Raw genomic sequence first — 26,474 nt, 5'->3', positions numbered from 1 at the left:
ATTATGAATGTGGTAGAGGGACTGAGTTATAAAGAATTATATGAAAATATAAGCATAAAAGAGGTTCATAAAAATATTTAACACAGTATACGTATTGCTTTGGCGTTTCTTACAAACCTGGGAAGTGAAGTCGTGTTGTTGCAGCTGCCGTCCCTCTCTCAGATCCCAGGACCGAACAGTGTTATCCAGACCTCCAGTCCAAAGTTTAGTTCCGTCGTTAGAGATGTCTATACAACTGGCTCCATCTGTATGACCCTGAAACTGCCTGCAGAGAATCATGCACAATACATCCATGTTATTTAACAATAATTAGTAGAAAAAACTAAAAAGTAGTTCATGAATATCCAAAAATAACATCAGGTGTGAGGTTTCTGGAACATAACTGTGCCCAGTTGGGTTGAATTAGAACACATGTTGTAAGCCATCCCTTCTTGTCCCACATCAATGTCTGACCTCACAAATGCACTTCAGGAAGAATGTGGAAATACTCCAACACACTCTTAAACCATCAGAAAAGTCTTTTCAGAGCAGATGAAGATGCAAATGCTACAAATGGAGGACTGACGTAATATTAGCGATGCAGAATGGATGTCACTCAAGTGTGACAGAGTATTAGGGCCATATAAAGAAAAAATTAAAAACATAAAATTGTGAGAATAATGTCATACAATTATCAAAATAAACTGTTATGAAAATAAAGTCATAATATTACAAGAATGAAGTCGCAGTATTACAAGAATAAAGTTATAATTTTACGAGAAAAAAGTAAAAAAATACAAGAATAAAGTCATGGTAATATATGAAAATAAAATGGAAATAGTATGAGAATAAAATCATAATATTACAACTTTATTCTTGTAATATTATGACTTTATTGTCATACTATTTCAATTTTGTTCTCATATGACTATTTTCATAATATGACTTAATTTTTTGCAATTTTGTTACTTTATTCTCGTAATTAAAAATATATATATTTCATTAGCGTGGCCCTAATACTCTGTCATACTCAAGTTCATGTGTTCAGTCAAGGAAATACAATTGCTATACACTACATTACCGATCTGTAGCCACCTACCGAACCAAAGTCTGGTTGTGAAGATCCCAGACAGCTATGTTTCCATCAGAGCAGCAGGAAAAGCAGACCTTGGAGTCAGGGCTGATGGCCAAAGCATAACACGCTGGTGCGGATGAAGTCAGCTCTGCTTTGATACGAGGAGTTGGTGTAGCCAAATCCCATATTGACAAAGTGCTCGCCTCGCCCCCTACAATTAGCGTTCGTCCATCCGGAAGCAGGCGACACGAGCGAATGTAGTTATCCCTGTTCTGAAGCAACAGAAAAACACTGTATTACATGCATTTACTGACACAGTCTGGAATATAAGGGTCAAGGCACAGGTCTTACAAGGCAGTCCAGCTGGGAAACAGGGGTCTTGTTACCCGGATGACTGATATCCCACACCTTCACACAGCCTTTGCCCCCGGTATAGACATGACGAGTCGGGTTACTGATGGTGACAGCACACACCACCTCTCCATGGCTGAGAGTATTGATCTGTCGTGCATGCCGTGGGATGCCAGGGCCGATCAAAGCATCTGGAGGAAAAGGCACAGGCTGCATTTGTCCATCAGCGCTCACATGAAAGGAATAAGCTCTGGAGGGGACAAAGAGTGGCAAGAAATAAGAAAGAGAGTGAAATGAAAGGATAACGACAAAATCATGTGTCTTTCTTGGTGTGTCTGACATTAACAACTGAGGTGAGGAAACCTACGGTTTTCCACCAGGAATTCCTGACAGGTTGGGAGGAAGCCCTGGGACACGGATGTGATGGTGAGGATCAAATCCCACCTAGTCAGAGAACGACAGTTCAACTACACACCACTGTGAAATGCCTTTGTTATATGAGTCATCTCTAATTAAAGCAGAGCTGCTTGAAAAATGTGATAATGAAGCTTAAGAGAGAATAATGCTAGAATTTTTCAGATTAGAAGCAGCAATTCTTTAAAAAAATTCAAAGCTGAGAACTAAAGAGAACTATTTAAAGAGTTAGATAAGGTTGCAAATTTTATTTTAACAATTAATTATAGATATTTAAATCACTTTTTCAATGTGATTTAAATATCTACTAGATTTTGATATTGCTTACTTTAGGGTAAGGTGATGTAAATGGACAATAGAGACATTGTCATAATAACATTACACTTAATTAATGCCCAATTCGAAACATTATAAAAAAAACACTTGAAATTATTCTGTCAAATCTAAGGAAAACTTAAGATTAGGATAATTTCTGTAGACCTTGAGAAATGCTTTCTACCACTCTCTTTTCTTGCTTTCTTTATTTTTAAAGGATTTTTTTTTCTTTCAGATAGAAAATTTTAGCTCTCTTTAAAGGTTAAAGCAGTTTTTTTTCTGCTTGTGTTGTTAGTAAGACTGACTGCTCTCTTGCGGTCAGTGACCTTCACTCTACGGCCAGCAGCACACTACAAGATTCTAAGTCAAATTTTTACATCAAAGACAAATACTGGAGGTTGCAGACAAAACTCTGAGATCTGCCATCAAATATCTGAGGTTAATCAGATATGAGGTCATCTGGATGAAGGCTTTAAAAAAAATCATAATCAGTGAGGTTTGAGTAGACAAGTTAAAGAACCGACAAAATATCTACCATGCCTGATGTTTAGAGGAAGTTGCTGACTGATTTAAAGGCAGATCAAACAACAGCAATAAGCAGAAAACTGTGAAAAGCTTGCTTGCACTCAGGAAAACATTTTAATAACGATTGTTTTATTTTCAGTTAACTCAATATTTTAATCACACAGCTAAAATTGATTCAAATGGTTTCTCCATTATTTTACATGTTTCTGTCTTGAACATGATCACAGATACAAATTCAGGATGTGTGTTTCTGTGAAAGTTCTGGTACCACTTGCGTGCGTCCATATGCCGCCACGGCAGCAGCGGCCACTGCGCTCATCTGTGGGGAGATGTTGTGGAGGCCGGAGTAGGCGGCGCTCGCTCCACTCAGCTCTCCGTTCATGCCGGGGTGAGGAACCATTCCGAACGGTCCGGGGTACGAGCAGGGCACTGCGAGCGGCGTCCGGAGACCGGAAGCTGGAAGACAACAAAGGCAGAAGTTACAATGGTTCCTGACACAGTGTGAGGACAGGTTTAGTAAGACGCAAATTCCTTAGTAGACTTAGACTTACTTTATTGTCATTGCATAGACACAACAGTGAATTTGGCAACAAAATGTTGTTGCTTGGATACCAGAAAACACAGAGAAAGTGTGACTATATATGCATACACACACATATAAACACATACATACAAGTATTACTGGTGCAGGTACAGGTGAAAAACAGAAAAGAAAACTAGAATAAATATGACACAAATAATACATTGATAAATATATAAGAGCATATATACATATGCATATATATATATATATATATATATATATATATATACATATATTATACTCTTCATTCAGTATGAAAACATTAGGAGAAATATTTTTAAAGCATGATTAAAATTGAGGTTTAGATTAGATTAATTAATTAAAAACAAACAAAAGAACATGGTCTACTTCTTCAGATACAGAAATATGTCAATATGTTTTTTATATTCTGAAATATAACATGTAGAAATGACATAAGAATTATGAAAGATCATTTCAACTTCTTGCTCAAAATTTAGCTTTGTCTAAGAAAATAAATATACTGGAAACATTACAATGTTCAAACTCTATGTACTCAAATCTGAGGAAGGCTTATTGGTATTAAAAGTTCTTTGTGATTCCTTTTGACTTCCATGCTTCTCGTTGCTGTAAAGATGCTTTATGATCAGCTACGATCAGGACTGACCCAGCAGCTCGGCTCCTGTGGGTTTACTCGGTGCAGGCCTCAGGCCAGGGGTGGAGGTGCTGCTGGGTGTGGGAGCCTCAGAGCGGGATGTTGGGGTGCTGGACTTAGACACAGGGGTTGTAGATTTTTCATTCTAAATCAAGTACATCATAGAAAGAAGAGCAAATTACTAGAAAAAATGTAAATTCACATCTAGAAAGGATGCAAAGCAATTCACAACCTAAGTAGGATATATATATATATATATATATATATATACAGACTTTCTTAATTACAAAACCCACAAACAAAACAAGTATACTAAAAAGAATACTTATTTAGTTTTATAGGTTTAAGTATCAGGACATAACATAGCTCTGAAGTTCTAAAACTTTTTAAATCTAACTGTACTACATGATAGATGCAGTAAAGATTTTTGAAGTAAAATGAATCTTAGATAAAGATGCTGTAAGAAAGTAAATAACTGTAAACTCAAATTGTAGAGCCACTTAAAGTATTGTGTCAAGTCAGTGAGGTTTGCAGATTTATTTTTGCACAACTCAGATTTTTGCACACTTCAATTGGGTCTAGACTTCATTTATTTGACTCTAGAATCATTTAATGCCGCCTTCCTCTGAGACACTCAATGACTAAAGTGCATTTTGTTAACCAATCTTTTAGCTTTTTTTCTGCTAAAATACTGTGAAAGGAACAAAAGTGTTCTTTATTTGTCATCTGTAATCTGTTCTTTGTATCTGATCTCCTATGGTTAGATTTAAAGCATTTTAGAACCTGGTGAAGTCCATAAAGCGTTTAGTATATCCTGATGCATTAAGATATTTATCATCAAAACATTTCTTCATACTTGACTTACAATGATTTGCTTGAATGTTTACACTGATATAAATATCTTTAAAAAAGAATTTAATCAGATGAAAAGACGGTAATTCCCCAAATGACTCACCAAATTAATCTCTTTGGACTTGGATGAAGGTGTGCTGCTGGAGGAGGCGATAGAAGAAGGACTCAGGGGGGCGTCTTTCTTTAGCAGGCGACTTTTGTCCAATCCGTTCTCCCGAGGAGAGTGGGCAGGACTTCCTCTAGGAGAGGTAGGATCCTGAGGTGGGTGAGCCCAGATGTTTTCAAAGAAACAAGGTTACATGTTTAACAAATGAACAAGAAAACATGGCATCTTAAGAACAAAAAGCTTCCTGGTACCTCGTTGGAGACGTCTACTACTAAGTTGTCGTCACTTTTTTCTCCATCACTTTCCTGGGATTCACACAGAAATGTAGCTTACATTTTTGAAAAATTGAATGAAATAAAATATATAAATAACAATATATTGTTTTACTGTACAGAATAAAATGGCCTCACAATATTTTCCATTCAGTCTGCTCTAACTTTTTGCCTTTGACAATATAAGAAAACATAAAAGGACAAATTAAAAGCTAGTGGCTTCACACATGAAAAGCTAGTTCTCCCAAGCTTTTCTCCATTTCCTTCCTCAGCTCTTCAAAACAAAGTGTAGTAAAAACAGACTCAAGAACTGAGATAAATTTTCCAATTTTTTCTTGCAGTGAGAAAATATTTAATCATACACCTCCTTCACTGCCCAGAGAAGGAGGGTTTAAGCTCATCACTCACATAGCGGCTGGAGGTCAGTTCCTTGTCATCCGTCTTCTGCTTCTTGCTCTCGGATGAAAAATCGCTGGAACTCCGATGTTTCTCTCCAGCCCGGAAACTGGCTGACGGAGACACGGATGAACTCTGAAGCAGAAAGCAAACATGTTAAAATAATTTGAGCAACAATTTCTGTTATCGCTTATAAACCAGATGTTATAAACCAGATGTCTGTGGAATAAAACATGATATAGTAATTCTTCTTGATGGAATTTAAATCAAATTTTAAAAGCTTAAAACCAAATAGATTACAACATAATTTTAACTGAAAATATTTTATGTATTCAACACTTAGTTTTAAACTAAGACAATTTATACATGCACCAGAATGAAATTAAATCAGTTTATATTGCGAATGAAACAATTAAAATTTTTTTTACTTTTACTGAGACAGATAAGGCAGTGAAAGATAATCGTAGTGTAACTCATACTATTGGACAAATTATCTACAATTTATTTTCCAAAAAAGATCTGTTGTCATCAGACGCTCCATATTTTCATGTTAGTGTTACCAGCTACACTAACATGAAAATATGGAGGGTCTGATAGTTATAGGACTCCTGCTAAAACACCTTAAAACAAATCCATCCATTTACATTTAATCTGAGTCTATTTAAACTATTGAGTAGAAAAAAATAAAATTTATTGGAGCATCTAGCAACTGTTAATTTGCAATCAACGACTTCATGTTTCCTTTAGGATAAATATGACATGGCAAAGGTGCCCATTTATTTTAGCTGTTCTTTATTTTAGTTGTTTTTCTGGACAACAACCCAATTTTATTCAGCCACTGCACACAGTTATGAGAACGATCAGGAAGACAAACATAAAAAATTTCCAAAGCTCATTTTTGGAGTACAGCTGCAAATTGCGTTAGATTTTACTACTGCAATAAAATAGATCAACTGACTACAGCTTCACGACTGATTAAGGTGAATTAATGAATGTATTGGGTTTTTATTTTAAGTGGTGTTGATAACTGATCTCCTTTGCATTTCTTTTGCAAATGCAGACAAAACTAAAATTCCAGTCAAGGCACACTTTTTACATGTTTAGCTAAGGCAGTTTCTGGGCTTTAAAAAGATATTGAATGTACTGTAAAATTAAAAGTGGGTCTCTCCCACATGTTTTATATCCTTCCCACAACATTCCATACAAATCGACATGTGGGCGAGTTGGGGCTTCTCTGCCTCATGGTTTCAGGGAAGATTCTACTAAATAATTTAAAGATCAACTCTACTATCTGTTAAATACTCCTATTTTAAACACAACAAAACAGTGAAGCATCCTTAACAGAGCGATTGTGCCACAGATGCTGCTTATTCCTAATCGAGCTTTGCATCTTTTAAATATCAATAAATGTTCTTTGAGAAGAGATCAAACTAAGAGATCGCCCCTCTTCCTCTGAATATCTTTGCCCCGTCTCTCTCACATTGGGAGGCGCTGCTCACCCAGAATACACTGGACAGAAAGAAAAAAATAAAATAAAACAAGACCTTTAGCTCGACCTTTCCACTAACTCACGCCTGTAACCTTTTCACTGCCCTTTGCCGTGCTGCAAGTGTTGATGACAACGATTCCGAGCGGGGGGAAGGGTGAAGCGGCGTGTGTTTGTGTGTGTGTGTGGAGCACTTGTTCCTGTTTACATTTTAGTCCTCTGGATGTGCAAATAATCTGCAGATATCAGTGTGTGTGTGTATGGGCATATGTCTCTTCATGAGTGATAGAGGAGCAAGTTGAGCCATCCCTCTCTGTCGCCTTCTTTTCAGGCTGATTAGATTAATTAGCCTGCAAATTAGCTCTTTTCAAAAACATCAAAGCAAATTAATTTTGCTGTGGAGACAAATGAAGGCCCTGCCGGCTGAGTGAGCATTGTAACTGTGACAAAGTCTTCAGTGTGGGTGAGTGAAAGTATTAATTTTCACTGACATCATAATTACATTTACTTCCCGTATCCAATTGATTCTGCGACTCTTGATAATGGTATCTGTAGCCGAGCCGCTTTCTTTTTCATTCACTTTAGGAATCTTCTTTCTGGGTGTTACATCAGTGTCAATCTTGATTAATTCATCCTAACATCCTAACTATGGCTGACATGATTCATCAACATAATCAATGACATTGACTAAAATGATCTGTAAAAATTTACATTTTTAGTCAACATAGGTTTTGTGATTTAATCTGTTCTCTTTTTTAATTCTTAACACAAATTACAATTTAATGTAAAGTTTATTACATTAAATAAATGTGATAAACTAGGAGACTGTGACATCCATACATCTAACAGATGCACGAGGATCTATAGTATTGCAGCTGATCATATTCCTTTATATCTACAGAGTATCCATCTCCATAAGGAGATGGATATTTGGATTTAGACATGCCATGACACAAATCATGACATCAGTGTCATGATCAGTGTTGTATAAAGTACTGAAATCTCAGAGTCAAGTAAAAGTACAAGTACCTCTCCAAAATATGACTTTGGTAAAAGTCGAAGTCACTGACTGAAATGTTACTTGAGTAAAAGTCTTAAAGTATTTGAAACTTCTTGTACTTAAGTATGGAAATTACTGTAAAAATGGATGTACTCAAGTAATGTAATGAAAAGTACAAGTAAAAAGTAAAACAAAGCAAATGCAGTTTGAATGACATTTTTTATATTTTGGTAAACTTGTCAAATACACTTAAAATAATGTACCCAACCAAGTGCAGGCAAAATTAAACCTGCTAATAGATATACCTGCAGGCATCATTTAGTTAAGAAAATTAGGTGCTTTACCTATAGCACAAGGTTAACTTAACCTGCTTTACAACTGAACCAGCTTCTTAGTATACCCTCCAGGACAGAAAATACAATGTTTTTGTAAGCCTTAAGTTTTCCCTTCAAGTAAGGTCAGTGCTGAAAATGAGAAAAATAAATAGTACAGAAAATGCGGCCAACATGAAGAAAAAGAGCTGTTACGATTACTCTACTTCACAAATCAGTGAATCAGTCAATGCTACAGTCAGTAGGTGGTGCACACAACTGGTCATTATGCAAAAGAAAAAAAGAATTGGGAGGGAAATGCAGCTTATTGGCATCTGTAAACCTGGTTTTGAACTTGCATGCCTTTCCTATATTCGTTAAATTTAGTCTAAATTGCTATTGCTATGGCTTCTGTCCCCCCTTGAACAGAGGAGTCTAGGTAGCCTGCTACAGTCAACATTAGGCCTAAGCTAAATACACCACGTGTGGAACTGAAACAATGCCAAACAAAGTTCATTTATGGTCAAGATTTCACAATACAGTAGTGCCTAGTGACCAAGCTATAGTTACTGAAACAGGAGGATTATAACCATTTCATAAGAAGTTACCTCGATGTGTTTCTTCAAGTTGGACGGGGAGTTTTTGTAAGATAGAATTTCCATGTGACTGCTACTGATTGCGAGACTTGCTTTGTGTTTAATGGGAGAAGCGAAACAGGTGTATCCTAATTAAAAGTAAAGAAATCAAGAAATGGCAAAAAATGTGGAATGAAGATAAGAAAGGAAGAAGATTATATGAAGTACAAAAGTCAGTTTGAATTCGAAGCATTAATGAACGAAACAGAAGAGAAGAAATAATAATTAGTAGATTAAGAGTAGGTCATACCTACTTAAATGACATGCTTTATAAAATAGGGAGGAAAAATAATGATAAATGTGAGAGATGTGGAGAGAAAGAAAATGTAGAACACATATTGATGAACTGTAAGTCAAATGAACTCGAAAGGGAAGAATTAAAGAGAATAGTTAGAAATATGGGGCATGAATGGAATCTTAAAGGTATATTAGGAAATGAAGGAAACATAACAGATATTCACAAATTAAGGAAAGCATTGTTTATTTATCTTAAGAATACAAAATTAAAAAGTAGAATTTAATAGATATGAAGTAATGCTTCTACACACTCATGTACAGTAGGTGGCGGTATGCACCTTAAAGTTGCTTGTGATCCGCCATAATAGAAAAGAAGAAGAAGAAGAAGTATCCTATTGGTGGTGATGAACAAGCCCAGGCAAGCAAGCTACGGACTTTGTTCGGTAGCCTGCTTGCTACTTGCTAATCAGTAGGTGGAGTCAAAACACTTGCGTTTCTCTCTCTCGCTTTTTTGTAACGAGTAACTAAACCACACATTGAAAATGTATCGGAGTAAAAGTACGCAATTAAGTTCGGAAATATAGTGAAGTAAAAGTGAAAGTCATCAAAAATTTTCATACTCCAGGAAAGTATGAAGTACTCCAAAATATACTTAAGTAAAGTAGTGAAGTATTTTTACTTCGTTACTATACAACACTGGTCATGATGTCCTATGACACAAATGTTTCACACTTTCTCTAACTGGTTTCTTGTACATCATAAAATGTATTGTAGTGTAATGGTTGAAAAAACACCTAATCTCAATCCATTAAAGCACCATTGAGATTTGGTGGTACAAAAGATTTAACCATGCCATGCAACCATGGAGTGATATTTGTAATAGGCACCTCATTGAATCTTTTTGAGGATAAATAAGGCGTATTTAAAGGCAAAGTGTACCTTAAAAACTGTCTGGTGAATGTGTATAAAAAGCAGAACAAGTGAGTTTGTTCCCAAAACCAACAGAAAACCTGGAGGAATATGCTTGATCATGATTATTGTATAAATCATCACTGTTATAATATTATTGGAGTTTTGTGAAGATCCTATGAAAATACGAATTACGTTTCCTGGATGTGGTTCATGCATAATCTTCTTTGTTATGTTGGAAGTTTTGAAAAGTAGTAATAGACTCTCAATTGCAGTACAACTAGCCCAATATATCTGATCAGCTGGTTAAAAAGTTCATCAAACAAACCAGACACCAAACCTGCCAACTGTTTAAAGAGTTTTCATTAGCTGCATGTACAGTGAATGTGGGCACCAGGGGAAGCTGATGTCTGTTAATCCATGCGTGCCTTAGCCACATATGTTTTTATTGTATGTTATTTTTAAAACTGCAAAAGTAACCAACAAAATTTTTACCATGGCAACCACTAAAGTTGGCAATAATGTCATCCCTAAATGTGACTTTGTTACTTGGTGACAAACAGGCACTTTAAGAGCTGCTCAGAAAAGCAACTATGTACTTCAAAGGCTACACAGAGTAAGTAGTCATACATTATGCACAAATTAGTCCTCCGTTTCATTTTTGTCTCCACATTTTTCCCACACATATTGATAAGACATTCCATTAGATACGGAGTAGAGGTGTCTCTGGGTCTCACCACAGTCACTAACCCTGCAAATATGCATCACAGATGTGCCAGTTAGCCTCACCTAGAAGTGTCCCTTGAATCAACGCCCCACATTTGCCCCTAAAGCTGAGCAGGGACAATGCACAACCAGGGATTGTATTTGTTGCTCCGGCAATGAGCGCATGCTGGTTTTTATCCCCAAATGGCAGGATGCTAATGTAGATTTAATACACCACACAATGATCTTTGATGGAGGAGAGCTACCAAATGCGAAAAAATGTGACACAGAGGGGTTTCTGCCTGAGCTGAAATGTCTAAGCTGTGACCAGTGGTCCAATTATATTTATTTTTCTTTGATTAACAGCTCAGATGGTCACTCACCCAATTAGGCAGCAAAATATCCACTTTTTTTGTTTCTCACCTTTATTCTGCACAAAGTTCTGCACAAACCCAGAGGCTTTTGAAGTCTGTGTGGTAGTTATTTGGTTTAATCCATCTCTCTTGGCCTGTTCATTTGTTTCTTTCTCTGCAGCCAGCCCAGCATGGAAGGCGAGGCGACACGCTGCAGTCAGAGTTTTATAAAAGAGCATCCCAGCACTGACAAAGAGAAATGGACTGTGGCTGTAAAGCTTGTTTGCAAGCAAAAATAAAATGAGACAGAAAATAACAAAAACTCAAAAGTAAGTTGCATATTGCAGTTTCCACACAAGCAAAAAGCTGTAATGGGCTCCAGTAGAGACATGCAGAGAAATCAGCTGGTGACAAGAATTAGATGATTTTCAGTTTGATTGGACCAAACAGGCGATGGGTGTGATACTTTTCCAATCAGTAAATTAACTTTATCTAATCACTGCCACATGAAATTGACAAAGTCACTCTGGGGTGTGGATAATGTGAAGAACTGTATATTTGAACCTATTTTTGGTATCAGTGAGGTGCTCAAACATGAAGTAAAAATTTGTGGTTCATTCAGGCCGAAGTTCAATATAATTAAAGAAATCAAATCAGCAGATCAAGGCTGTTCTAACTATAGTACGTTATGTTGACAATGATAACTCAAAGAAACTTTGAGGAACTGGTGACCTATCCATCCACCAAATGACCACTAAAAACAGGCAGCAGTTCCCCTATGACGCTGTATGGATAGTTAGGTTTAGAAAGTACATGGATGGCTTTTAATATCTTTTAATTTTTGACATTTAGACAATGTTAACCAAGTACAAACAAAAACAGAGCTGTGATCAAATCATGTTTCTCATACAGTGAGAAACATGATTTATTTCTGTAGTACATAACATTTAGTACATAATCTTCACCTTTAATTTGGAGATTAAATGTTTCACATGAAGTTTAAAATGAAAGCTTTTCATCAACAATTAATCCCAGATAAATAACCAGTGACCCTCGTAATAAATTTACCTCCCCTTCTTATTGAGGAGCTACTCTCAGCAAACAGATGAATTTGAAAAAAGCATTTCACCATTTAAAACAAATTTTAGTGGCTCAAGAAAATGTGCATTTCATCAAAAGGAGCCTGTAGAAATGTATATCCCTATTCAGTTCAATAAGAATAGTAAATCGCACAATCTGCATAAACTGATGGGAAGTATTTGACAAATTGTGATTAAAATGAACCCTATGACTGATCCTTGATGTACACCTTTTTTAACCTTAACAAAAGAGGAATTTGCCCCAGCCATTTGAACACATTGTGTCCTATTAGCCAAATAATCTGCAAACCAGTAAGATGCTTCATTAAAGATGCTTATCTTGAGAAGAATATTTACCTAAATACTTTGGACCACAGTGTCAAGTGATTTTCAAATTTAGAAACTTTGTGATGAGGCAGCCAGTTTTAGAAATAAAAATCCAAACTATCACAAACACAATTTTTATTTTTGGAGTCCAACGTTTTGGAATTGGGTAATTTATTAAAAGACTTACTAGCAGAAATGCATCTCACAATTTTCCAAAACATGTTAGAATGCACTGGTCATCTTTGGTTTTCATCAATAAAGATTTTGTGATCTTTTAAATCATTTTAATCAGATCTGTTACACAGAAAGAACATTTAGTCTACATAACTCAGACTTAATGGGGATATTGCATATACTTCATAATCAACTCAATGATGTAAATAATCAAACCAACTGCTACCCTCACACTCATTACTACCAGCAGCAACAAAGGCTCTCAGATGGCTCTGTCCTTGAACACACCATGACTGTTTAATTGACTGCCTGTACGGGTTACAATAGGTCTGCAGACGCGCGTGCTGGAGCTCGCTTCATACCCACACACCTTTATCGGAGTGTGAGGACCTAATTCCAAGGACATCAAGGCACAGATGTTCATGCAATTCACACAAACTGTACTCTGTGGACTGTAGCCAAGGCAACGGCAGATCACTGACAAACGGCTTATTGGTTTCATGGAGTGACTGTTGGCCGCTGTGTCAAAGAGCATCTCTGTGTGTTTGTGTGTGTGAGGGAGATTTCTCACTGAGCGCTAATGAAAGGAATTTATCATTCTGGCCTCTCCGTCTTTATTGCTGATTTCTGATGACCTCAGAAACACAGACACACACATGTTCACCCCTATATGTGAGTGCTCACATACACCTACTAATTACAGCAGTCATGATGCGTGCGTGCGCGTGTGTGTGTGGTTGAGGATCTGCTACATGGTGGACAGGAGATGACATATTAAACGTTAAAGAAAATTCCTTCAAATCAGAAAAAGCACACACACACATTTTCTCTAAACGGCATGTTCAAGCATGTGAGCTCAGCTTGCTCATATAAAGACATGCTAATCTGCTCATTGAGTATTCAACAAACCAAATGTTTTCCTTTGGGGGGGTGGGGTCTGTGCCGCTTAAGGGACTAATTTACCACACTCACTGGATGTAACCATGATCTGTTCCTGAACTCCTTCGTTTTTAGCTTCTGCTCAGCTTCTGTCATAACTTATCTTATATTTTCGTTTTTAAAAGCACATTCTTAAATATATAAATTTTGAGAAATTATTCAGTGGATAAAAAGAAGCTTAAAACTGCATTCAGATCTAGAAATGTAAAACAATTACTGGATAAAGGTGCCATGTTGTAATGCAGAAAAATGTGCTTCTTGTACTAATTTAGTCTGATTAAATGTCAGAAAGTGAGTCAGAAAGGATTATGCACTCAAATGTAACCTAGATTTCCTTCAGACATACTGGTTGATCATCGCAAATGAAGATACAGTAAATCTTTGAGTCAAGGATGGTTCTTGTTATGAGGATAATAAAGACTGAAAGAACTTACCTTAACTGAATCTCTGTCTGAGGAGGCAAAAGGCAAGAGAAAGAGAGAGACACAAAGAAAGAAATATAATTAATAAAATATTCAAAAACTAAAGCAAAAATGACATAGACCCATATTAAACAACCACATGTACTACAGTATCATCTTCTTAACTGTGTGATCTGGCCAATTAATGTGGGTCATTCCCTATCTTTTTTATTACGCTTACAGTTGTTTCAAACTTTTTAATCAACACCCGATATTGCCGAGTTTAGCTAGAGCTCAGCTGATTTTAATAAAAACAAAAAACATAATGAATTACTGAGGTTTAAGCAAATCTGATTAAAAGAGGTGAATAAACAAAACACTATACTTTCTACACCAAATATGTCCTGTAAGCAAAGTTTACAGGATAAAGAATATATTTCTTATTCTAAAAAATGGTTTGTACTAATTAATTAGAAGCATTGCAAGACTCAACTATTAAAAATTCACTGTCATAAAGATCTGCTACAATAAGAAGTATAACGTAAAGCCAACCCTACAAAGGAAAGACTGTTTAAACATTTGAATTTTGCCATTCAAGTTATGTACGTGCAAAGAAAAAAAATAGTTTGAAACAAACAAAACCATAAAAAAACAGTTAATAATTGTCACTTTATCCACAACTTATCTTTACAAGGAATATTATAATGTCAAATGTTAGAAAACAGCAATTTGTTAAACCTGACAGGAGATTGAAATTATAGGCCAATACAAGGTCTCCCTTTAATTACAGATATAGACAGTGAAGATTGTCTAAAACATCATATCAAGGTTTGTAAAGGAAGGAGAGCCACAAAGTGATCATTAAACTTAGATTTACCAACTATACAACAAAGTGAATTCTAGAAATCAAGCATTTAAAAACACATGCACATATAAATTTTCTGAGGTTCAGATTGCATTTTTATTGATTCTTCTGCTAATGCATGAGAGTGCTTGCTTCATTAGCTCATGTTAGCTGTTCTGCAGGTAAAGGGCAAGGTCAACTGCTCGAATGCACAGTAAAAAAAAAAACCCTCACAGCCTTGTTACAACAAAACAATTAAGTGATGGCATGCACCGTTTCTATCTTATACACACAAGCATATCTACTCCGTGAACAGTAATTAAATACTCAAGTTGGAAATCACATCAGAGAAGAATCAAAGCTGATCTCAGTGTAGAAGACAAAAAGGGCAACATGGTGGTTTTTGCCTTCCTAACAGGCAAATTAAAATGACTTACAGTGGATCTTTGTTTATACAGTTTTACCTGCTGGTCATTAGGGGAACTAAATATGAAGAAGCAACAGATGCCTTTAGATAGCAAGAGGATGTACTGATATAATTATTAAAACACGTGAAACAGTGTTAGGATTATTTTTAAAACCCTATTATGTTTCAAAGTCTCAGCTTTCATATATTTTTCAAGCATTAAAAAAACCAGAAAATATAATGTTAATCTAAACTGACATAAACCACAAAAAAGAAATGTCTTATTTAATGTGAGGCCATGTGAAAGAAATGATAAGCCACTACATATGACAGAATAAGTGGATATCATAAGGCTAATTAAAACAGATGTTCTCTGAAAGTTACTCATCGTTAGACCCACACAGAGCCAGACATACCTCTTGTGTGCTCACTGTTGTTCTCGTGGTGTTTCCTCTCATCCTTAAGTGGCAGCTGGTGACTCAAAGCTGATGACAGAGCCAACAGGCTGGCAGTACTGGCACCCGGGGGCAGAGGGGGCTGCAGGCCTGCTGGATGGGGGGTGAGCGGGACTGGAATGGCATGGCCATGGGAGAGGTGCTGAGCCTGGAGCTGCTGCTGCTGATCCACATACGGACACATGGATTACAGTTTGTATGTGGGAATGAAAAAGCACAAAAGTGGCAGCATCTGAAGCACTTTCACTTTAGCTTGACCTGTGGTGCAGAGAAGGAAAGCTTGATTCCCTCAAAATGTGGAATAGATTTTAAGTAATGGTTGAAAAACAAATTTTACAGATCATTTTGACCAATAAATCCCTTCAAATGTCATATTGAGAAGATTTCAGAGAGAATCATCAAGTATTACACCAAAAAAATCAGATTAAAATGTATTATCTCGAGTTAGATTTTTAAAAAATTCTTACAGCTGTAGTCAACCCTGAGTCATGTTATCCTTGCTGACATTCTCATCAAAATTAAAACACTATCTGAATCTTACTTATTGATTTTGTCTACATGTGTGTATGTGTGTGTGTGTAGGGGGGCGTGTGTGTGTGTGTGTTAAACTCACTCCTATGATGGCGTTGAGTTCAGCCATAGTGACCTGTTTGGCTCTTTCCACAGCCTGCACCACTTGTTGCTGGTGCTGATGGACAGAAAGGAAATATCAGCAACAGATTCAGTGAAAATTTCACTCACAGAGAGAAATATTTTCTTAAAAAAGATAATTAGATTTTTAAAAAGATTGGAAAATCTGAGAAAAAAACCTTTCATCGGCACTAATTATACTACTCTAAATGAGAACATAATTTGCAAACTAAGCATCAAGCTGGTTCAAAAGACTTAAAATAGCAAATGAAACCACCGACTCCACAGGAAATAGTTTAATAGGGTAATAAATTTTATGTGGAATGAGGGTCAATTACTAATGGAGTTCAAAGTAATCTCCCTTTATTTTACAATGACATGAACAGCTATAAAATAAAATGGTGACCACTTGAAAACATCTACATTTGCGCTCCTTTGGCTTCACAGTCCAGCTCTGTTATACAATTTATACAAGGGATAAACAACCAGGAAAATAAAACTATTCAAGGGCTCTTAAGAGATGGTTGCTTATTAAAGGAATACTTTTTTATTATTATTATTATTTAAGACTCTTACCTATCCAGTCACAGTAAGTGTCTGAAATAAAGTAAAGTGGTTCAAAAATCAATAAAATTGCATTCAAGTGAAGATTTTTGCCCTTTTAACACTGAATTGCTTTTATTTGAGGCACTTCAAAGTTTTAAATACTTTACACTTTGTTGTGACAGTATAATATAGGATATGAGATAATTTGTGAAAAAAATAAATAAATCAAGCTTCTCAGCCTTCTCTCTTTGCTCCTACTGCCACCTGCAAAAACACACAAAATGCAACACTCCTAGTCACAAACAACCAATCAGAGGCAGGAGGAGGGTTTTAGCATTGCCATTCATGCTGGTGTATGCTCTGCTCACATCATCCCCCTTGCTCTCTGCTGCGTGAACCGAAGCCTGCTGCGAATTCACAGGCTAGTAATCAAGACCACTGTTGATCCCAGATGAACAGTTGCGACTGGAAGTTGTTTCTACACTATAAACACATTGCACATCACTTGAGCCACAGAAGAAATGACAAATCAAACTAGTCAAAAAAACCAATAGATAGTTGTGATGTATAAACTGAATGAGTTCCTCTTCCTTCGTTTTTAAGTAATACTTGACAAACTAACAGTGACGTTTCTGTAAAGTAGCCAATTGCAGGCTCTACCTAAGCAGACAACCCAACTAATTAACCAGTTAATCTCAATTTGTTGAACTTGTTGCTCTATGAAAAGCAGGACAGCAAAAAGGCATGATATTGCATGCAAAAGCACTTTTAAAAGCTATTAAATTTCACAGGAGTTGCAGGATTACAAACGAACAAAATAATGTAAATAAAACTACAAGTTATAGGTAACATTGTTATAAACAGTTACAATTTCTATTTTAGCAGCAACAGATATATTTTTGTCTTAAACAAAAACAGTTGCATGATTTTACATTATTGTTTGACACTTATGTATTAAGCTATTTTTAACCAAAAATGCTCATCCTATGAGAAACTTGTACTGTCTGATCCTCTGATATGAGGGATAGGCTGAAGCTTTGCTTTTAGGAGTTCATTCCTTATGATTAAATGTCGCTTTACATTTCCTGCAAAGTTAAATATTTGCTTCTCAATTGAATCCTGAACACAGTTCACTTGCTTATTTAGTTGCTGGTGCATCTGAAATGATTCAAAACAAAATAGCTGCCATACCTTCATCACATTAACATTTTTGTGGAGAGACAGAGACAGTTAAGAAGAGGGAGACAGCAAGCAGTACAAAGTCACAAAAAGGGTACAGAGAGAGGAAGGCAGATGCAGACAGAAAGAGCAGGAAGATTCATCCAGGAGCGCAGAACATCAAAGTAAAGCAAAGATGAAAGAGCTTATCAGGTGTGGAAATGAACCTGACCATCGAGTTCAGCTACACGTAGGCTCCCTAAGTCTAACCTACCAGAACGTGACATGCACACAAGTGAAGATCCAAAACTCTGATAAATCTGACTTTATGATTTTATGAAGTTCTCATCTAGACTTCCAATAACTACGAACCTGAAATGGCCATCATTAACTAAAAATCTTACAAATGAACTTTTATCATCTAAGCCCATATTGGTGAAAAATTTCTTGATCTTACAGAAACAGAACTGTACATACAGCATTAAGTATTTGAATAGTGACGCCATTTTTTCCACATCGAATCATGTTGCAAGTACAAACTGTGATGTGATTTTTGCTGCAATTACGGCAGCAAGTCTTTAAAGATATCGCTCTGCAAGCTGGGAACATCTGAAGACTGAAATCCTTGCCCAATAGCTCAGATCAGTCAGATCGGAAGAAGCATCTCTGTGAACATCAGTTTTCATGTTCAGGATTCAGTTTTGACTTTGACTGGGCCATTCTAACACAGGAATATGGTTTGATCCGAACCATTTTGTTGTCATTTTAGTTGTGTGTTTTGATTTTCTTGGGTTATCTTGATTGAGAATTTTTTCCAAAGTCAAAATTATTTTGTCCAATTTAACAAGTTCCATCCATTTTCCCATTAATTCTGACCAGCTTCCCCATCTCTGCTAAAGAAAAACATCTCACAGAAGGATGCTGCCATCATGCCTTGCCATGGCGATAACTTGTTTAAGGCAGAATGCAACATTAGATGAAAGCCATAAATAGAGTACACATGTGGGCCAAATAGTCTGATGTTTTTAGAAAAAGTTATGTTAATCATTGTAAATCTGTACTATTAAAATGACCACATGTAAATGTCCTATTAAAAGAAAGGCATACAACCTCCTGAAATGTTTGAGTCCTTTTTTGTATGTTCTTGGTCCAGCAATGATTTTTGTTTATTCTCAGCAACAAGAAGGATATGACAGTTTCCTTTAAAAATATATGCACTGTATTAAACACACTGGATGTGTCTGTTTTTGGCAAGCCTTGAATGTGTAAAAATTCAACCCTAAATTTTGGCTTCACACTGGACGCCTCTGATTTAGTATGTTGGCCAAAAAATTTGTTTGCCATCTCATATGACCAGAGAACAATTTTCAGCTTGTTTTCATTGTCTCTTACTTTGCTTTGGCTTTCTTTGAACAATTCCTGTCAATACATAAAAGTCAGTGGTCCTGTCAACAGATTCTCCCACTGAGCTGTGGATCTGTGCAGTTCCTCCAGAGTTACCACGGCCAGCTTTTCTCATTCATGTTCTCTTTCTCTGACATTTTAGTTTAGTGAGAAAGCCATGACGTGATAGGTCTTTTTCTGTTAGTGTATTACAAAAAATACATATTACACTTTGAAAGGGTATGTATAATTTGTCAAATTACTGTAAGCCTAGTTTTTCCAGTTTTAGTTTTCTGCCGACCCTATGTAGAGTAAAGACGTTTAAATGTTGGGATACGTCTTCAGTCTAAGCAGAAGAGCAGATTCTGCCCACATGAGAATGTCGCTTTGAGCTGTGGGAAACAGGGAAGTGTAGAGATGTTCTGAGTAGAATTGTACTAACCAATGCTTAGGAAGAGCAGATGAAAATTCAAAGTATATTGGGGAACAATATAAAAAAGTGACAGGTATGAAAATAAAAACAAAGACTCGACATAGCTGATCTTATTTCCTGCATAATAACGATGATATGCAGCAGTATTGTGGTACATTTCATATGCAACCAGACAACTAGGCTGTGTACCAACACAAAGCAGCTTCCTCTCCCTGCCTCCCCTCTCTGTGGGCCTGAGGGCTGTGTAGAAGCACCACAGTCTAATGCCATTATTCCTAATCCATCCTAAAGCCTCCTAATCCATGGCTAATCTGGAGGAGAGCTTTCGGAGTCCAAACTCACTCATTCCTGCTGTTCCCACCCCTCAACACAACACACACAGAGTTTGTTACTTCCTTAGAGGGAGGATTTATCACCGAAACACACACGCGCGCACACGCACACCTTAAGAAAGGATAATAAACACACTGTATAAAGCACATTTTTCACACCCACCACTGTATATGCACACAAGTGAAATGTATTTTAACAAAAAAAAAAAAAGTATTTTCTTTCACGCACACTTCACTGCTGGCTCCTGCATATGTTAGTGGGAGACATTTGATAAGTTCACAGTATATCTGCCTATCCTGAGCAGGGAGGATTAGCCCAGGATAATCTGCGTGTTTGCGTGTACATTTATGTGTGTGTCTGTGTATTTTTCTCTTTTTGCCTCAGAATCCTCCGCAGAATTCTCCCCCAATCGTTTCTTCTCCCTCACATTCATTCTCTCACCCACCTCTTCCTTAACTCCCTGTGACAGGCATTTTTGACTCTTACCTCTTGAGAGAGGAAGGGAATGACTTGGGCACAGATTGCATTCAGCCGCTTGACGATCTCTGCCTGTAAGACAGAGGGGTGGGTGCAGAGAAAACAATCAACATCAAATTCAACAAGAGACAAGAAGGAGTCCTCTTCATTTAAAGTTCAGCTGATGAGATCACTGAGGTTTGTGAATAGGAACCCATATTATTGTCTTTTAAGCAGCTGAATAGTCACATTGGAAACCCGAGTCTAACACAACTAAGTATGAATGGTATTTAGAGGATGGGTTTTTAAGATGGGTTTTCTAAGAGACATTCAGTTAAAGATGAAAAACTCCTTTTACGATTTAATGCAATACAACTGCTTTGGGAGGATTCACTCTCTATTAAGCTGCAAAAAACACAAAAATCTCACATGTCATTAGTCAATTTAGGAATTGTTGTTGGGTAGCCCCTCTTCACTCTGCAAGACCACAACCTAGCACAAAAACATCACCTAGAACATCGATTGGCCTTGCAAGGTTGCATCAGGTATTCAATACACTTTTCATGCATGCATTGTGTTGTGCTTCAGTTATGTGTAGCACCACATGGTATTTTGCTTCAACATGTTTGTTGTTTGCAAAAGTGACAGGAGTTCATTTAGCCTCCTGTCAAAACTCTTCTGGAGCTTTGTAGAGGACATTGTGGCAGTGGAGCATTTTCAGATGCAAACCATGAAAATCCAAACTTTAAATAATCACAGTCATACTTCCTTCCTTTTCTTTCTTTTATTGCTCAACCCAAACTCTCTTTTTACTTGCTGCAACTTCAGATACTAACATTCTATTAATTTTGTCTATGGGGTTGATGAAGTTGGCTAAATGTCTGCAGTTATTTTTCCAGTTTATACTTTTTCCTCATGTAACGCTCCCTCTAAAGAACTGGTGAACATGACCCACACTGTGATAAACCCTCACTGTTATCCTTTGCTGTATTTTCTACAGTTAAATACCACAAAATGCCCAGTAAAACTACCATAAGACATCTTTACAAGTAGTTACTGTAATTTGCATTGCATTATGGGTATAGTACATAGTATTACAGTAACTTACTGTATGTTTTGAATTTGCAGTAATTTACTGTTTACACATTACAGTAGTGGTACTGTACTTATAATATACAGTAAGAATTATATTTGATTCCCAACGGTCATCATACACTGTTAGCCTTTGCTGTATTTTTTACAGTTAAATACCACAAAATGCCCAGTAAAACTACCATAAATAGGGTGACCATATTTTCAGTTGGGAAAACCAGGACACGTTGTAGCGAGGGGGGGTCTGAAAGCGGGGAAACTCTTTTGTAAATAGTAGGTAAACATACATTTGCGCTTTCGTATGTTGTTTTCGTACTGACAGCCACGCTATCTATCTTCTGATTAAGAACAGGGCTGCCCGCACTGACGCGGCTCAGGGATTACGTCACACGCAGGGCCGTGCGCAGTGCCCTAGTGCCTGTAAATATAATGGTCCAATGAAGGTAATTTAAAAAACAGGACATTTCCTCACTTTCTAAAAAAAACCCGGGACGCCCGGGACAGGACGTGAAATACGGGCATGTCCCGGGAAATACGGACGTTTGGTCACCCTACCATAAGACATCTTTACAAGTAGTTACTGTAGTTTGCATTGCATTATGGGTATAGTACATAGTATTACAGTAATTTACTGTATGTTTTGAATTTGCAGTAATTTACTGTTTACACATTACAGTAGTGGTACTGTACTTATAATATACAGTAAGAATTATATTTGATTTCCAACGGTCATCATAGCTGCTTCATCGTGGTTCCCTGTTTCTGTATTTTTACTCCTTTAGTGGTTAACATATTTTTAAGGCAGAAAGAGAGCATGTACTTTTGTTTTGTTCACATCCTAGCTAACATTAATATGCAGTTTATCTAGCTACGTCATCAAGCGTGGCTTCGCTTCCAACTGTTTTCTGATGACGTTTGTTTTAAACTCCGAAGCTTTTTCTCTCCAAGTGCAAGTGCAGCTCTGTCTCCGTGCTGTGGGCTCACACTGCTTCAGCTCTTCAAGACAGGTAAAAAAACACTTCTTAGAAAACTGTTTGAAGCCAAAGCCTAGTCTGGAAATGTACATTTTAGATGGAGTTAACGTAACTTATAGCACGTTAACTTATAGCTGGTTTGTGCTGGTTAGCCTGGTAACATAACGTTACCTTTACGTTACTAACTCTGGTGTTTTATATAACTGGCATATTGCAACCTTATAAGTTACGTGTCTGTAAATGAGGTGAAAGATAGGAAAATATGATGGTGTTATTTTTTGAGCTGGTTCGGAATTAACATTAGCTAAGGTGCTAATTTTACCGTTGAAGGTTTTAGCTTGACTTTTACCGCTTAATCTTCCTCGGGCGGCTTTGGGTTGAGATGAGCTCAGTGCTGAGTGTCTGTTAGCATTGTTGTTACATCCTTTGTCGAACAATATAACCTTAACTGATAATTGATCCCCCCCTTCTCTTTTTTTTTACATCTAATGACTGTTCATTTGTTTAAACCATGATCTTGCAAATGTTAAAAGTGCAGATTAGCTACGTAGGTCAGCAAGGATGAATTTCTAACTTTGTTCTTTTTTTTCCTTTTCTTCAGATGACCTTTTTTTTAAACTCCTAAGCTTTTTCCCTCCAAGTGGCTGTGCAGTTCTGTCCTGCTGACTGCTAACATAGCTTCATCTCTTCAAAAGACAAGACAACAGGTAAAAAGACAGCTCTTCAAACATATTTGAAGCCACAAAATAGTCTGGAAATGTAGAGGAGCAGCTAACCTAATCTATAACTTTGAGCTTGCTACAGCTGGTTAGCCTGCTAAAGTACCATTACATCTCCAACATAGTGTATAAGAGTCTGTAAATGAGGACAAAGGTGAAAAACATTAAAGTGGTTTCTGTTATTTTTTGAGTTTGTTCAGCCACAGTGGCAGGTGGACAAAAAAGTTAATTTCCAACCCTGGTTACACATAAGGACTGTTCACATGTTTAAACCATGCTCCTGCAAATTTAAAGTTAAGTCAGTACTAACAGGTGCAACTATGTACAGGTGTAAATTCTGCAGCATTTGTACTTCAGAATTTACAGAATTTTGTAGTCATGTGAAGAAACATCAACACACAGCTAATTATCGGTTTGCATGTGGAATAGAGCAATGTCCTGCTTCCTTCAGAACATTTTCTGCATTCAGGTCCCACATGCACAGGAGTCACCGCCATTGCAGAAGTCAGACTGAACACTTGTGGAATGTAATGCTTTAAAAAATGCATTTAGCCCCACAAACTGTCATTCACATCCGCTGTTTCAGAGTGGTAGCAGGATGTAGGGGTAAAATCTAGTCTAGTCTCCGGGATGAGGTTCTCAAAAACCTGTTGTAATCTGGGTGAACTGGCCCTTTAAATATAAATTACTACCAGTAATTCATATTTAAGAGAGTTTTCCTTTTATGTTTTAAAGGTATCTTCCACCAAGATGTCTGTTGAAATGGAAATGACCTTACCCACTACACCAAGGGTAATCATGCTTGGTAAGAGGAATATTTTCTATCACTATAATTTTTTCGTAGCAATGTATGTAATTGTTATGGTAGTCTGTACTTTTACTCACTAGCGTTAGCTTGACAAGGGTTTGTCTATTTTAGGAAATAGCTTGATGTCTGCAACCCGGTGGATGGTCAGTATGGAGGAGAAGGTATTTTTCCAGCCTGAGCAACTACATGACTTTGCCAGCGTCCTTGCTGTCTTTTTTGGGTCATATTATGTCTTCAATCTGGAGTATCAGGAGTCGGCATCCACCACGCTGGAGATGATACAACGGTAAGTACTCTACACCAAGCCATTTATGAATTAAATTTAATGACAGTTTGACTGATGATGAAGAACCATAGCTGATTGCTGTATTGTACGTCTTCATTAAAAAAGTACAATTAATATATTTTATTTCTGTTAAAAGATTCTTTGTGAGGATCAATCCAGATGTTGGTACCAAATGCACAGCCAAAGTCGGTACAAGCTGCAAGACGGGAAGTCTTGTCAAGAGGAAAGTAGTCAGTGTCAACTCCCAGATCACCACCTTCTTCCAACAACTTGCTGAATTTGAATGGAGGACTTCCAACTAGGTAAGTATTTTACCAAATGTAAATGTTTATTATTTTGTTGTCTTTTCCTCCTATCTTGCATGCTCTGACTTTACTTTAGCCTTTATAATATGATTTTAATGATTATTTATAAATGGCATGTGATTCCTACACAATAGCCCTTTAGAGTAGCCTGCATCTTTTCTGTGTCCGTGGTAAAAAGTGGATGTCGCTGCATCCCTTAATAAATCACAGAAATGTATAAGTGTGTAGTCGTTTAAGTGTGGTGTATTTTTATACTATGCAGTTTTCAGTTTATTAGGCACACCTTTGCAGTAATCCGTCAGCACCAACAAAATGACTAAAATCTTTTGAATTACTGAAGACTGAGTGACTGACTGCTTTTGCCATAAACAATCCAAAAACCTGAAGTGAAGCCAGTCCTGCTCATTCTTTATGCAGCTTCTATTATCACTTCAGTCCAATTGATTTTTTCTTTAAAACAAATTATCAACTTAATGCTGCTTTATGACAAAGATTTTATGCATGTGAACATTGTCACTTCAGCTTAATTTGTCAACTTCCTGTCGATTTGAAAATGTAGATAACTTCCTGACCATCTCATGACCTCCCACATTGTCTGTCTTATTCTTTACAGTTCAGCTTCCACAAGATGGATCCCACTGCTTTTGTTTGACGAATGGAATAAAAGTTCTTCTGATGTAGGAAATGTGTTCTATGGTTTTGTTGTTTTACAGCACATTATATTGTATTGTGACATTGTTTTTTATGACATTGCGAATATGTAAATGGATTTTATTTCTACAAATCTGCTGAAAATAAATACCTGTTATTCACAGTACTTGGACTAAAATTTCTTTTATGAAATTTTTCGGTTTATGGTAAAATATTCTTATCTTAAAGAAATGTAAACTTTAATTTGCAGTAAAACTCTGACATTATGTTGTGAAACAAGTTTACAGTAGACCAGCTTTACTATAAAATACAATTACTGTATTATACTATAAACTACATTTACAGTAATGCAGTTATAACTGTAAAGCACACTCACAGTAAAAATTAACTGTGAAATATCATAACAGTAAAGGTACTGTAGAATGGTAATTACAGTAACTTACTGGCAACACTGTTGCCAGTAAGGGTACTGTAGAATGGTAAATACAGTAACTTGCTGGCAACAGTGTTGCCAGTAAGTTACTGTAAAATTACAATAAAAGGTCTAACAGTGCTGCTCAATGCCAAATAAGATATTTTGATGGAGAAATTAACAAAATTGGTGTTAAGAAAATGTTATGTTCAACTTTTTAAGTAGAATAGACATACAGTTTTTTAAAATGACAAAAAAGTGGTTGTTTTAATTTTAATATTGACCAATAGAATCAGAACTAGAATTGCTTACATAATCAAACATCTGTGGGTTAAATAATCACTGAGGATGGCTTGACTTGTATTCTTTAACATTTCCCTTTTACCTCCTAAACCTGTATTAGGTTTTTTTTTTAATTTTATTTAAATGTTGTAAGACAAAACAACTGGGATAGTTCTGCCCTTTTCACAACTCTTGTTATGTGAAGGGCAAAGCAAATAAGAGAAAAAATAAAACAATGTAGCACCCATAGAGTTTTGGTTACGA

The 26,474-nt window shown here is 36.6% G+C and overlaps 1 protein-coding gene across 3 annotated transcripts in view; it reads right to left on the bottom strand.

Moving 5' to 3' along the window:
* The window catches only part of LOC116730340 (transducin-like enhancer protein 4), a 54,830-nt gene that overhangs the window by 13,298 nt on the left and 15,058 nt on the right, over positions 1–26,474 (bottom strand). For 2 of the 3 annotated variants that reach the window (XM_032579478.1, XM_032579480.1), the window contains exons 5-17: positions 20,712–20,774; positions 16,356–16,430; positions 15,704–15,905; positions 14,071–14,087; positions 5,494–5,616; positions 5,065–5,118; positions 4,811–4,963; positions 3,868–4,000; positions 2,928–3,115; positions 1,773–1,849; positions 1,406–1,655; positions 1,079–1,326; positions 118–265 (exon numbers count right to left, since the gene is read on the bottom strand). In XM_032579478.1, coding sequence (XP_032435369.1) covers positions 118–265; positions 1,079–1,326; positions 1,406–1,655; positions 1,773–1,849; positions 2,928–3,115; positions 3,868–4,000; positions 4,811–4,963; positions 5,065–5,118; positions 5,494–5,616; positions 14,071–14,087; positions 15,704–15,905; positions 16,356–16,430; positions 20,712–20,774 — 1,731 coding nt within the window. The remainder of the gene's footprint in view (positions 1–117; positions 266–1,078; positions 1,327–1,405; positions 1,656–1,772; positions 1,850–2,927; positions 3,116–3,867; positions 4,001–4,810; positions 4,964–5,064; positions 5,119–5,493; positions 5,617–14,070; positions 14,088–15,703; positions 15,906–16,355; positions 16,431–20,711; positions 20,775–26,474) is intronic. The other variant, XM_032579479.1, reaches the window with a different exon arrangement.

This window comes from Xiphophorus hellerii, chromosome 12, assembly GCF_003331165.1.
Source record: "Xiphophorus hellerii strain 12219 chromosome 12, Xiphophorus_hellerii-4.1, whole genome shotgun sequence".
Classification (NCBI taxonomy): Eukaryota; Metazoa; Chordata; class Actinopteri; order Cyprinodontiformes; family Poeciliidae; genus Xiphophorus; species Xiphophorus hellerii.
Note: the sequence above shows the minus strand (reverse complement) of the source record. Positions and strands in the feature narration are given on the sequence as shown.